Genomic DNA, 15,329 nt, shown 5'->3' on the forward strand with positions numbered 1-15,329 from the left:
AATTAGAAGACAGAACATAAACTCATGGCTCAGCAACTCCTACAACCACACACACACACACACACACACACACACACACACACACACACACACACACACACACACACACACACACACACACACACACACACACACACACACACACACACACACAAACAAAGAGTTAACTGAAAAAGAACTTGGAAGAATGACATAATACATCAGCAGAAAAACTGAAACTTGTGTCTATGCACGCACAGGCTCTCAGATCATAGGTGCACAAAGGAAATGATTGTTAGCTTATGTTTACCCACAGCCCATCAGTGCTGTGCTTTTGACCTCCATCTCACATCGGGGTTTGAATAACTAGTCAGTAGATTTCATTTGTATTTCTCTTCCATACTGTAACTCCCACTGGGTTCAGACCAGATGCATGCCAAGCTCTCTCTCTCACACACCATCTAAAACAAAATGCAACAAAGGAGAAACTTCTTGCTAGAAAACAGAAATATCGTGGCACTACTATCATCAGCAAATACTGGAACAGGATGTGTTTTAATCAGGGGCATAGTTCTGCCGATTTAAAACGAATCCAATACGGAACTAAAACTTCCTATGTTTGGCCGCTAGTTGCGCTGTTTTCCCCCCGCGAGTTACCAAAAAGAATGTGTCTACATTGGACCCCATTCGTTTCCCCCTTTGATTTTCTAACCTTAATAAACGTTGTCATAAATACTTTATGGTTCCTGTCGCTAGTGAAAAACTCCCTTTCAATCACCATGATATGCGTTTTGTGCAAATATGGTCCCATTTATGTTAAAATTGATGATAAAGTTGCGGGGGGCGTGGCCGACTAAACTGATACCAGCCGGCTGTGTTCTTCTTTGTGTGCTTTATTTCAGGAGGCTCCGACCACATTCTCCCATGTATCCCTGCGGTTGCACGTGACCGTTGGCAGCCAATAGCATTCCTTATGATTCCTGGGGTACCATTCAAACAATGATGGTGACACCCATACAAGGGACAAAAAAACATCATTTTCGCAACATAGAGACCAATGGTTTCGCTTTGTCCATATTTTTTTTTACAGTCTATGCTTTTAATCTCCACTAAAACTAGCTTCCTCAGAAGATGTTACTTTGTCATGAACAAGCTGGCCATTAACAATGGCAAAGATACACAATTACTGTTCAAGGTTCTGTATTGTTACATCTTGTGTACAGGTAACGGTACATAATAGTAAAACATGGCAGCAGCATATAGGAAATAATTGTAGTTAAAGAAAAGGGGAAATGAGAAAAACATAATAGGCTGTATACAATCTATACTCATTGTACTTTATACACCAACAGCATCAGACATCCTACATCAGGGAAGCCAAAAAGGTAGATTGTGATCTACCAGTAGATCACAAAGGTTGTGCGCCACAAACTGTTATATATATATAATTAAAATCACAACAGCCCTCTTTTTGACATCTGTCAATTAAGGATTGATTGACATGAAGAAGGGCTTGTCAGCTTCCTTCATGGCTTTTTGGCAAACCCCCCAATGCAATGCTTTGTTTTCAAGAGTCCGTAGCTTTGCAAGGAACCCAAAAACCTACCACTTCCATACAGAATGGGATGAAGTCCCCCCCCCCCCCCCCCCACTATTTCCCATTTCAACTGCGTTTGTCTTATATGTAATGACAGGGCCGCTATTTCAAAGCCGCCTCAGGCCAGGAGCTGGTAATTTTAGTAGCTATCAATTCCAAAAAGTGAGGGCACCCCTGTCCTACATAATATAGGATATGTCTGTCTGTGTGTGCTATGCCCGGTTCTCCACAGTGGCTGGAGCAATTGATCTGAACCAAAATGAGCGCTGCTGTGCGTTAAGTTCTTTCTCCTAGAGAAAGAACTTAACTTGAGGATATAAACATATCGTCACAGTCGGGCAGAAACCTCGTATCTCCAAGTTTTACATTTGTACGTTTTATCAGACAAGGCCATCGCACGAAGGTAGTGAGAACAGCAGATCTACAAGCACACAACGCCTCGCGGTGCGAGGCGTTGTGGGCGTTGTGTGCTTGTAGATCGGCTGTTTTCACTATTTTAGTTCTTTTTTTTATGATAAAAACGAACGGTTTTGGACATACAAGGTTTCCACCTGACAATGACGATATTCATTATTAGTGTAATTTCTAGTCTAGCAGCCAGTGTAAACATAATATGAGCACGCACAAGCTTTCCTTTTTTTGGGTTCGGTACTGTTCTCTGGTACGGATGTGAGTGCGAGGAGTGTCTGAGCCAGTCACCAAAATGGGAGGGGACATGTGATTTTCTGCCGTACTTTTTATTTCTGTTTTATCTATTAGTTTGGTCATTAAGGTCCACAGAATGAGAGGCCTGCTCTGCTGGAAACATCGCGAAAAAAAGTTATGGCCATTTGCATATTCACAGTCCCATTGACTCCACTAGAAATATTTAAAAAGGGAAAGAAAGTCTGCTTTAATTAGCATGTGAGGGGTCAAACTGGGGGGTTTTCATGATCCTGAATCCATTGCAAGCATTTGTTTTGCATGAAAAACATTCCTTGGGCTAGATTGCGGCCCCCCTAAACGGTGAAAAGTGATGAGTCATCACCTTTTTTCCATTTTTCACAGTTTTGGGTTGCTGAAAGTTAACCCAAGGAATGTTTTTCATGCAAAACAAATGCTTGGAATGGATTCATGAAGAACCCCTAGTTTGACCCCTCACATGCTACTTAAAGCACATTTATTTAATTTTTTAAATATTTCTAGTGGAGTCAATGGGACAGTGAATATACAAATGGCCATAACTTTTTTTCGCGATGTTTCCGGCAGAGCAGGCCTCTCATTCTGTGGACCTTAATGACCAAACTAATAGATAAAACAGAAATAAAAAGTACGGCAGAAAATCACATGTCCTACCCTATTCCTTGAGCTTTTGGGCTTGTGGGTCCCCGGCTAATATTTTGTCACTTGTAAAACAAACGACTGGCTGCTTCAGTGCTTACTTAGTCAACAGGTGAGGATAGTTAGTTAGTTGTCACAACACACAGAGACGTTTTTAACTCAACACATTTCTCGACATTGTTTGTTTTCCCTTCTGAGTTCCTTTTGCCATCAACATAAGTGTACATGCAGGGTGACAGAGTGATGCCCCTCTGTGCTGAGAGGCAACGACTGCTCTCATATACACACTGTCATCGTTCATTCCATGCCTCATTGACACGTCAACTGATGGATGTAATATGTTGTAATTGCTCTGTCACTCTCCTCTCCTCTCCTCTCCTCTCCTCTCCTCTCCTCTCCTCTCCTCTCCTCTCCTCTCCTCTCCTCTCAGACCGGTGGACAGGCTGGTGTTGGCCTGGAAACGAGATGGGCGTCGGCTGGGCAGTGGGCGTCGGCATGTCATTCCCAACCCCACCCCGTCAGACACGGGCGTGTATGTTTGCGAGGCGTCTCTTAGCAACAGCACTGCCAAGCCGGTGGAGGCCAGGGCTCACCTCAATGTTATGGGTAAGACACACACACACACACACACACACACACACACACACACACACACACACACACACACACACACACACACACACACACACACACACACACACAACACACTCTCAGATCATAGGTGTGGAAAGGAAATGATTGCTAGCTTATGTTTACTCACAGCCCATCAGTGCTGTGCTTTTGACCTCCATCTCACATCGGGGTTTGAATAACTAGTCTGTAGATTTCATTTGTATTTCTCTTCCATACTGTAACTCCCACTGGGTTCAGACCAGATCCATGCCAAGCTCTCTCTCACACACACCATCTAAAACAAAATGTGCGCGCGCGCACACACACACACACACACACACACACACACACACACACACAAACACAAACACGTGCGTACAGACACGCAAACATGCGCCTACATACAAACAGACATACACACACAATCCTACGAATGATTAACGGCAATTATCCTGATTAGCTTTGTCCTTGCCGTACATGGTAAGCGAAAGAAACACTGTAACGCGCGCATAAAATCTATGCACCAATTTTACGTTTGCTCCCAAGAGTCACTAATCAATACGGGAACGGGAACACTCAAAAAGCGTGCACGTCACCATCGTAGGTGTGGGGGCGAGTGTGCGCACGTGCATATATGTAAATGGGAAAACAGCATGCGCTCTGCCACAGAATGTGTGATTGATGATGTGGAAACTTCTTCGCTAGTTCATCAGTGCCTTTTGATCCGTGCTGATTGTCAGAGCAAGGGAGATCATAACAAAGAGAGTGAGAAAGAGAGAGACACATGGAGTTGCTCACACCTACAGATGCATTGAATATTTATACATTCTACTCAGTGTTTTCCAGGTCTGCTTATTATTATAAGTGACTTTGGGCTTGTTTTTTGTCTCTAAAGTCACTTGTGAGTATTGGTACAGTAGTTGCGTGTTGCCAGTTTGAGTTTTTTGCTTGTTTCTAAAGTGTAGTTGTTTCCTAATGTAGTTTAACACATGGTTATCAAACATCATTGTGTCAAGCAAGGATGCTCAAATCAATATCTATTTGTTCTGTCAATTTAACAAAAACATATTTTGTGCCAGGGACCCCTGCACCCGATTTGTTTTGTGAAAATGTTTTAAAAACATCACTTTTATTTGTTCAAGATTTCTTTGGACATAACCGATACATATACTGTACATACATGTAGGTTTTAAAGTGTGGCCTATAGTCGCCTCTTTTCGGCTTGTTTTCATTAGACCTGTTTGTTTATCTTTCTAACAAATTCTGGCAACACTGATTCTACTGTCTCTCTCTCTCTCTCTTTCTCTCTCTCTCTCACTCTCTCTCTCTCTCTCTGCATGCACTCATAACTGTACAAGTCTGTCACAATTATCTGAGAGCCGGTGAAACGAACGGTTCTCGAGATACGCGGATTACATACACACACGCAGAGATTTGTCGCATTTATAGATAGATAATCACAATCATTTAGCATAGTCGGTGTAATAATCATCATAATCGTTTTCGCATGTTGAAATTTTGTTCATGCATCTTCAAACATTTTCGTAATATTGGAAATATCACAACTTGTCACAAGACAGGCTCATGATGTGTCGTGATGCGTTGATGTGAGCTTGTATATCGGCTAGTACTGTATGTCATGAAAGACTAGGGCGTCCCAAGTATTTGTGTTACTTTATGCAAAAGTTAGTAATGGACAAACTATACTATAAAAACTAGACCAGGTCAACCTGGTTGTGCCAGACCCCCTGTCTGTCATCATCATTTATGACATCATGCCTTTTGGCATGTCATCATCATGTCATCATCATATATACCCTTTATATAGAAAACCAGGACAGACAGACAGACCGACATTTGCTTATGTAGGCCTACCCATTTCATGGGTCTGGCAAAAACTGCTCAAGCATTGGCCAAATTGCCAAATAATAATATAAGAAAGAGGCAACATTTGAAAATAGCTCATCTTGCGTTGCGTTGTGAGCCTGTAGATCTGGCTAGTCCACCTTCACACATCATCATCATCATCATCATCATCATCATCATCATCATCATCATCATCATCACAGTTTCACTAATGGCACAAATTAGAGTCAAACTAAAAAATGTGTTTGCTGTTACAATTAGTTACAATTATATGAAAATGAAACAGAATTTCCAAATCACATTTTAATTTCGTAGTCAATAACATTGTTAACATTGAGTGACAAGTGCAACATTAAGTGGAGGTAGGAGGTATCTAACTGATACAATCTGAATGCAGCATTAGCTGTTACTATGATGCCATGCTATGCTGCTAACTGGGTGCCGCGCTGTGAGCTTGTAGATCTGCTATTTTTGAAAAATCCTTTTGGCAAGTATTTGAATATGGGGGGGGGGGGGGCATTTAGACATTTAGAAGACATTTATAGAATCAGGTCAAAAATATTCAAAGACTCAAAAATAGCAGATCTACAAGTTTGCGGCGCGGCACTCGGTGCCATGCTGTGAGCTTGTATATCTGCATAAAATAATGGTTAAAGTAATAATGAGTAATAATGCGTTCCAGGTCATCTCTGTGTTAAATAGGACGACTAGCACCATATCTCCTTGTCACAGATTCAAGTTTAGTTATTCTTCTCGGAGAAAATATATATATTCATGTATGCTTGCTCTCTCACAACCATATACACTTTATTTCACTTTATTGTAATTTTGGGACATAAATCGTAGTTTTTTTTTGAGCGGTGGTCACAACGCTCCTATACGTGGCCGTGTGTGTGGGTCTGTCTGTCTGTCTGTTTGTCTGTTTGTCTGTCTGTCTGTCTGTCTCCGGGTATGTAGCCTGCAGTAACCTTTTCTGACCACACAGGGGCGCTGTTGTTCAGGATAGGCCAGGCATAGGCCAGGCACACTCACACACAAACACACACAGGGGGCACACACACACACACACACACACACACACACACACACACAGGGGGCACACACACACACACACACACACACACACACACACACACACACACACACACACACACACACACACACACACACACACACACACACACACACACACCACCGCTCAGTTCACACGAGTGTGATTTTTCTTTTTCATTTGACCTCACACAGTGAAGAAGTTAATCGGTGCTTGTGCTTGCCAATATTCCTCTTTAGGAATATCATTTGCTAAGCGCTGTAAACGCTCTCTGATCCCACAGTGGTGGCTGCTATACAGAATAATGTCTGTGTTAAAGAGACTAGCCTGGGTGCCAGCCTGCTACGCTATGTTCCGTGGATTTGTTTTGTCACTTGGCTTCTCAGTCTGGCCAGCCTCCTATCTCCAAGGGAGGTGAGACATAGAAAACAAGTGGAAACACTCGCGGCTACCGATTGGTCTGTGGTGACTTCCTCACTGGCCATTTTCCCTTCAAGATCTTACTGCCACTCTCACTTTGAAGATTTCCCCCGAACAGCTGGTGTAGTGTCCCACTTCTTTTTTTCTTGTTTTTTTTTGGTGGTCCCCTCAACCTTTTGGATATAGCATTGTCATTAGTGTTCACGTCGATCGAGCTCCCTTGACATGACTGTGGCGAAGACCTCAGCAAGTTACCGCTCGGCTCCACTAAGTCTTCTAGCAGGTCAAGTGAACTATTAAATCTTGAGGAGACATCTTGAAATGCCGTTTCTCTCGTAGGATTTCGTCTCCCTTTATGTTGTGCTACAGAAACCCAACCACCCTCTGCACTCTTCTCAGCATGCTTTTTCCAGCAGTGTTCACTTGGAAAGGCTTTCTGTTTGGACCAGATTTATAGTGTGAGCAAAAGCCACGTGGGGTCATTTCTGCCTCCACGCAACTACAATCATGTTTCTTATTATCATTTACCGAGGCTTGTTTTTATCAGCAATGTGTCAATCAACACAACACTTATTTCAAGAGAGCATATCGTCGTTGTCTGGTGAAAACCTTGTATGTTCAAAACCGTTCGTTTTGCATTTATCATTTTAAAAATGATTTAAACTAGTGAAAACATCCGATCTATAAGCACGCTTGTAGATCTGCTGTTTTCACAAATTTTGTGCGACGGCCTTGTATGATGAAGAAGGGCATTACTTTGCGAAAGAACGTACAAATTTGAAACTTGGAGATACGAGGTTTCCACCCGACAACGGCGATATATATTCCCTGTGTACAATTCATTGAATACTCATCTGAAAGACATGGCTCCTTAGCTCTTAAGGAGCCATCCCATACATGGCAGGCCATCCCATACAAATAGATTCATTAGTGTCCATCTTTATAATTGTCCGTCAGTCCGTCCCTCTGTCCGTCCGTCCGTGCGTGCGTGCGTCCTCGCAGTTTGTTACCTCCTAATCTCAGTTGCCCTTGGTGTGTGTGCTCATTTTGGCCCGCTGCCAAAATGAGCGCACACACTCCCTGGATGCCAATTCAGAACCTCTGACCCCCATTGAACCCTATACTCATGGACGTCAAGGCAAGCATGGTAACAGTTTGTTTTGTGTGTAGTCGTTAGACCAGAACTCTGGTCAGCCCCTATAAAAGGATGCCTTTCATTTTCTTGAGATAAATTATATCCAGAGGAATATGGAAGCACACTGAACAGAAGCACAACATTGACACCTGGCCGAACCTGAGTCATGGAAACGGGAAAGATGGAGCACGGGGACGTCAATTTCAACATACTGCTTGCTACCGATTCTTACAAGGTGACACATTACAAGCAGTATCCTCCCCACACCAGTAAGGTGTACTCGTACTTTGAGTGCCGCGAGCAGAGGACAGACCCCACCAACAACAGAAAGGTCAGGTACCACGAAACCGTCTTCTACGGACTCCAGTACATTCTCCACAAATACCTTAAAGGGCAGGTTGTGACTCCTGAGAAGATCCAGGAGGCCAAGGAGGTGTACAGAGAGCACTTTCAGCACAACGTCTTCAACGAGATAGGCTGGAAGTACATCCTGGAGAAATACGGTGGCCACCTGCCCTTAGAGATCAAGGCGGTTCCCGAAGGCAGCCTGATACCTCGAGGCAACGTTCTCTTCACTGTGGAGAGCACGGATCCAGAGTGCTACTGGCTCACCAACTGGGTGGAGACCATCCTGGTGCAGGTCTGGTACCCCATCACTGTGGCCACCAACTCCAGAGAGCAGAAGAGGATTCTGGCCAAATATCTCCTGGAGACCTCCGGGAGCTTGGCGGGTCTGGAGTACAAACTGCACGACTTTGGCTACAGAGCAGTGTCTTCGCAGGAGACCGCTGGAATAGGAGCTTCTGCACACCTGGTCAACTTTAAGGGGACGGACACGGTGGCTGGTATCGGCATCATTAAGAAATACTACGGCACTAAAGATCCCGTGCCTGGGTATTCTATCCCCGCCGCAGAGCATAGCACCATCACAGCGTGGGGCAAGGACCATGAGAAAGACGCCTTCGAGCACATCGTGAGGCAGTTCCCCAGCGTCCCTGTCTCCGTTGTCAGTGACAGCTATGACATCTACAACGCCTGCGAGAAGTTCTGGGGCGAGGACCTGAGGAGCCTGATAGAAATCCGCGGCGCAGACGCTCCGCTAGTGGTCCGACCGGACTCTGGAAAGCCTCTGGACACGGTCCTGAAGGTCTTGGAGATTCTGGGTAAGAAGTTCACTCCCGTCGAGAACTCTTTAGGTTATAAGGTTCTACCGCCGTACATCAGAGTCATACAAGGAGATGGAATCGATATCAACAGCCTGCTGGAGATCGTGGAAGGCATGAAGCAGCACAGGTGGTCCATCGAGAACATCGCGTTCGGTTCCGGAGGATCCCTGCTGCAGAAGCTGTCCCGAGACGTGCTCAGCTGCGCGTTCAAGTGTAGCTACGTTGTCACCAATAACCTGGGGGTGAACGTGTTCAAGGACCCGGTGGCGGACCCCAACAAGAGGTCAAAGAAAGGTTTTCTGTCCCTGCACAGGACGCAGAGCGGGGAGTTTGTCACCCTGGAGGAGGGAAAAGGAAAACTGGGGGAGCATGGCGCAGACCTGTTGTGCACTGTTTTCCAGAACGGCAAAGTCGCGAGGACGTACACATTTGACGAAGTCAGGGACAATGCCAAGCTCAGAGATGAGGATCTTGATCAGGTGTGCTGAGAGCAGGCCCTCCAATGGGTCCTTCCCTGAACACCTGGCCCCATGACCTTTTTGCCTCTGGTGTCAACTGACAACTTACGACAGCACCACATCACACTCTAATCGCTGAGAGGACCTGTCAGTAAAGGTAGTGGTATGTGATGTTTTGCTTGTATTTTTAAAGCATATTTTTTAAAGGTTTTTTGTTAAAAGCTCTATAATCAGATATTAAAGGACAACTTTGGATTTTTACAAGAAGGGTTCATATTTTAGATAGTCATTAGAGAAAAGTTAATATGAGTGTTAAAATGTTTTCATTTACTTCTTTCTATCATTTTAGTGATTTTAACATTAGGTTAGGGTTAGGGTTGCATTTAGCCATGCAGGTGGCTAAATATGTATTTTTGAAGCGTTCCGCTTCCAAGGAGTGGCTTTGTCTGTCCCGTACATGTCCTGTGCATGCAGAATTGAGGATTGGTCAAGCTTCACATGACAATTTGGCCCTCCAGACAAAATCATTCATTCATTCAGAAGTTTATTAAGTATTGACGGTCTCTGTGGAATTGATATGGAATTGATATGGATGAGAATACAATCCACTCAAATCCTGAAGTCACTAAAGCCCTTATTAAGATGACACAAGTTAGCTTTGAAAACATAATGCCAATTGCTCAGAGGACATAAACTCTCAACAGTCATGACACAGATTTCATAGCTCTAGAACACATAGAATAAAAATTCACCGCTTCACTTTGAACCGAGGTTTGATTTTTGGAACACAATGCCTCATATCATCCATGCAGCGTCCGACTGCCATGAAAGGTCTAAGATTGGCGAAGAACACATGCCACCCTTTTTACATTGGCCTATTTAACACCACCAGGACGCCTGGCCTGCATGGTGGAGACTTGTGCTCGGAAGAGCACTGATTCTAGTTAACGTTGCGTTTCATCTGCATGCGACGTGACCCTGTGGTCAAAGTGGGTGGACAGCTGTTGTGAAGAGATATAGACATCCGATCCACCTTGGATGTTTCATCTTCAAATGCGTGCGCATTGTTGTTTATTTGCGGTTAACCTTTGTGAACAACTTGGCACCTTTACTCCATCTTACTTGTGTTTTGAACTCGTAATGCCACGACTTGTTTTGACTGTTCAAAACTCAACCTCAATACCGGTGCTCTGTGTTTTCCACTGCAGTGCCGACAACTGAACAGCAATAGTCACTTTATTGTGAAGTGGAAAATGTGACGTATTGGGAGGTAAAGGCTTTATTAAAGTGTCTCCCCTTTATCTCCCAATGTGTCTTATTTCACACTGGTTATTATTAACTCATTCTGTGCCAATGACTGCTTATGACGGTTTTTTTCCAATAGCCCTGTGTGCCAATGACGGCTTATGACGGTTTTTGTGTTTTTTACATAGAAAAAAAAAAAAAAAAAAAAAAAATCATTTTTTTTTTCTTAAGATGTCAAAATGACCTGAGATCAGAGAGATGCTTTTCTCTGTTTGTGTGTTCGCTCCCTCGTTTAGCTGATTGAGAAAATGTGTGTTCATGTGTGTCCATTCTAGTGGATGGACACTTTTTTTCATTCAAACAGCTCTATCTCTGGAACCATTTGTCCGATTGCCAAAATTCTTTTTGCCACTGAATCACAACAACTGTGTCTGTTTCTGTGGGGGGGAAAAAATAATATATATATATATTTTTTTCCCATTGCATAGTAAAGAAAAACATACAAAATCTCGGCACAGCTACCTTGGAGCCATTTTGGCATCTGGCACAGAATGAGTTAACAAGAAAAAGTGCCATTTAAAAACTTCACACGTCCTGCCATTGGCAACACAGTAGACATTCAGGGGATTAGCAGAACATTGAGCTTGTAGATCAGCGGTTTTTGCTATTTTTATTACCTTTTCTGACTTCAAAGTTTAAATTTACCTACCTTCTTTCAATGGGAATGGAGTGGTTTCTTGCCAGTTGCGAGTTTCTGCAAAAATACGCTCCATTCTCCATAAAAATTGGAAAGTCAAAACAGGGAAAGAAACCGGTGGAAAAAAATGCTTTTGCAGGACATTTTCAGGAATGATCAGTAAATACCAATGAGTTGAAATGGCACATCTGTAACGTAACAGCGTGTGACTATACTGTATGTGGGGGAGATAAAGCGAGGGAGAGCCTGTTTAACACCGCAGGTATAGGACCGGTATTATGCACGAAACCCACAACACGCGCAAGAACAAGCACTCGGACACTGCATTTCTTCCGCCCCATTAATGCAGCTGTTCTAACTGGCTTTTCATGGTCATGGATGCTCCGCCAATGCACAGGAATATTCCATTTTTTGGGCCCCGGGTGGAAAAACTAACCAGCAAAACAAACGCTCGAGCTCCCACTGTCCTAGCAGTCGAGGTGCATATACTACTATAATGTTAAGCTCTGGTGTTGCGTGTCGCAGGTTCGAATTCCGATCTCGACGGCCTTTGCTATGTGTGTCACTCCATCTCTCTCTTTCCCCGGTTTTCCTGTCTTCACTGCTTTACTATCAACAACAACAATTACAAAAACGCTTGTCTGCACGTATATTCTCATAGAAATACATTGTATATAGGATGACCAGACATCCCAGATTGGTGAGAAGTGAACAGTTGCACGCAATAAAGCATGTGTGCGGAAGTTTTGTATTTATTTTTTGAGGCTTTGGTGTGTTAACTCATTGAGTGCCTATCCCGAATTAGTTCGGGATATATGATCGTATCACAGGGTGCCTATCCCGAACAAGTTCGGGATATAAAAAAAAAAAAAAAAAAAAAAATCGTGATTTTGCATGTTCCACCCCCATACAACCCCATCTAACATACAGGGCAGCCATTTTTGTTTACATTACATGTAAAACATAAGGGCGATTATCTCAAGAATGCCTGAACGGATTTCCAATCGGATTTTTTTGTTTGAAAGCTGTGAACAAACTGCACAAATCCACTCTGGATTGCATTGGATTTTTCAGAGCTCATTCTTCTCTGTTTTTTTCCCATGCATGAGGTGTGCAAGGTTTAATCATGGCTAAGTTGACGAAAATAAGGCTTCTAAAATGCTTGGTAGCCAATAGCTAACTTCAAGCTAACTTCATCCTCTTCCTGTACATGCAGTCATGCACAAAGGAAAGTGTTCAGGCAAGTCATGGCTGCAGGGCTTCTGCATATACCAGCATATCTCTATGGGATTTTCTCTGGCCACTGGGCGCCCTCTAGTGGTGAAAGGGGTGGCACTAAATGAGTTAAGTACCATGCATGGTTATACTACATAAGGACCTCAGGTCTACACTAGAAACAGAGGGGGAGAGAGATTTCTTCCGCTTGGTCCGTTTGATGTCCGTTCCTTCTCCCTGTCCGTACTTGTCCGTATGATTACGGTCTGTACCCGGACCTTTACGTACACCTCCCAACTGAACGTACTGGATTTGTCCGTAGCAAGAAGTACCCATAGCCACCGTTGTCAACCGTAGGGGCAGTAGTGAGCTTTTCCTCTGCAAAAAGAGTGAAAAGATGTCGTTCTTATACCTCTATGATACCAACATGGAAAGCTCCGTGGCTTGAATGCCGTTCTCTTATTGATTAATCACCAGATTCGAGAGATGGGAGCTACTCAAGCTGAGTGTGGTTCATTCAGCCAAAATCCATTTCACTTGCGTTTCGAATCATTATAGCCTATCCTTTGACTGGCTGGTGATATAATGTTAACTGACACAAAGTATTTATAAAAAGACTTGTGTGGATGACAGAGATATTAGAGTGAAATCCTGGTCGGGGGCGCGCTGAGAATTGCTTCGCTTTGCTCTGTTCTGCTCTCGTGTGCTCTGTGCTGCGAGGCGCAATATGTGGCCCCAATGGGAGCAGAATTGGAGCGGAGAGCGGGTCGGCACACACAAACCGTAGACGAACTAAGCATGTCGACGCAATTACTGCACATACTCTCTCACCCAAAACGTACACAAAATCAAACATACGGAACTATAATCGGCCCTTGTTACATGTCAATATCTATAGAGAGAGAGAGGGATTCGTTGGCGTATAGTGTCATACACCTGTTCTCCCCTCTCTTTATCTCTCTCTGCTTGTGCTCTTAGCCTCTTGTCAGTGAAGAGTGTGTGTGTGTGTGTGTGTGTGTGTGTGTGTGTGTGTGTGTGTGTGTGTGTGTGTGTGTGTGTGTGTGTGTGTGTGTGTGTGTGTGTGTGTGTGTGTGTGTGTGTGTGTGTGCGTGCGTGCGTGTGCGTGTGCGTGGGCGCATGCACTCATGTGCATGTTTGCACTGAGAAAAGTTATCTTAAAGTGAAATAAATTAGTTTAGTCTCCCTAGATGACTGGAACATTTCGCAGCATTTTATTGGCCGGAACAACCCATTTCTCTGTGGTTCGGCTATTTTCAAATGACCGAAATGCATATTTGGCTGACTGACATTGTCAATGTATGTTTTGTAATAATAATCCAAAGTAACTAGTCCAGGCACTTAGGCCGGTAATCCAGACCAGCCTTGCAGCGTCAGCGCAGGTTCGTGTCCCGATCCTGACGACCTTTGCTGCGTGTCACGCCCCCATCTCTCTCTCTCTCCCTGTTTCTTGTCAGCTTACTGTGCATCTATCAATAAAGGCAGAAAAATCCCCCAAAAATATCTAAAAAAAAAAAAAAAAGTAACTTGTAGCTAAAGCTTTCAAATAATTATAGTGAAGTAAAAGTACAATATTTGCCTCTGAGGTGTAGTGGAGTAGAAGTAAAAGTATTGGAAATATGAAATTCTCAAATTTGTACAAGTACAGTACATGAGTAAATGTCCTTACTTTCCAGACCACCACTGGTGTCCCCTGTGTCTCTGAGTCCTGACACCATTATATCACCGTATTAATTCTGCTCCCATAAGACTGTGGAACGCCATTTCACTCAGCAGTTTGTCTCCTCCAAGTTGCTGAATCGGTCCTTTAATTAACAGTGTGCCGTAATGAGGGCGCAGGAGATTCTTAAAGGTAATGCAAGCCGACACTAATTGGTCTAACATTAGGCTGACTGAAGGGTCTGAATTCAACGCCCGTAACACACCCACGACTAAGGAGTCTTAAGTACAATTCCTTAACGCCATGCGCTGACCTTTAGTGCCCAGATAAGCGCAGTTTACTGTAAATAGCTAAATCAATGTACGTCCCATGTTTTAGATATGCGCCGGCCTAGATTGTCTAAATAGGGCACATAATCTGATGTTTGTTGTTGTTGTTGTTTACCTGGGTATAGTATACAGATCCTTCTCGAAAAATTAGAATATTGTGTAAAAGTAAAATTTCTAACCCTAACTTTCATATATTTCTTGAAACTTTCATATATTCTAGATACATTGGACATTCAGTGAATTATTCCAAACCTTTTTTTGTTAAAATCTTTAAATTTTTATGGCATACAGCTCATGAATATCAAAAGTCCATTTTCAAATATTACATGAGACCACTCAAAACAAGGATTTATAATAGAGAAATGTCAGCCTTCTGAAGTCAGAGTTGCTTGAAGTCCAGTGGGAAGTTCCTGAAGTCGGTTATGATTTGGGCTGCGAGGGCATCTGCAATGCTTTTTCACACAATATTCTATTTTTTTAGAAGGATCTGTACAATCCCTTAGATTTGTACATTATTATTGACTTGTGAACAGTGATTTTCACATATTACACCAGTAGCAT

General features: G+C 43.3%; 2 protein-coding genes across 2 annotated transcripts in view; both read left to right on the plus strand.

Moving 5' to 3' along the window:
* The window catches only part of LOC308282129 (protein sidekick-1-like), a gene marked incomplete at both ends in the record, with an annotated part of 370,021 nt that overhangs the window by 251,602 nt on the left and 103,090 nt on the right, over nucleotides 1-15,329 (plus strand). Inside the window, one exon of the mRNA XM_080722473.1 lies at nucleotides 3,327-3,502. Within this exon, the coding sequence (XP_080578599.1) occupies nucleotides 3,327-3,502 (176 nt within the window). The remainder of the gene's footprint in view (nucleotides 1-3,326; nucleotides 3,503-15,329) is intronic.
* On the plus strand, nucleotides 8,162-9,634 carry LOC308281536 (nicotinamide phosphoribosyltransferase-like; the record flags this gene model as incomplete). Its single annotated transcript, XM_080721753.1, has 1 exon — nucleotides 8,162-9,634. One exon carries the CDS (start codon nucleotides 8,162-8,164, stop codon nucleotides 9,632-9,634), a length of 1,473 nt encoding a protein of 490 aa, XP_080577879.1.

Source organism: Nannobrachium achirus (genome assembly GCF_963921795.1).
Source record: "Nannobrachium achirus genome assembly, chromosome: 3".
In the NCBI taxonomy this organism is placed as follows: domain Eukaryota; kingdom Metazoa; phylum Chordata; class Actinopteri; order Myctophiformes; family Myctophidae; genus Nannobrachium; species Nannobrachium achirus.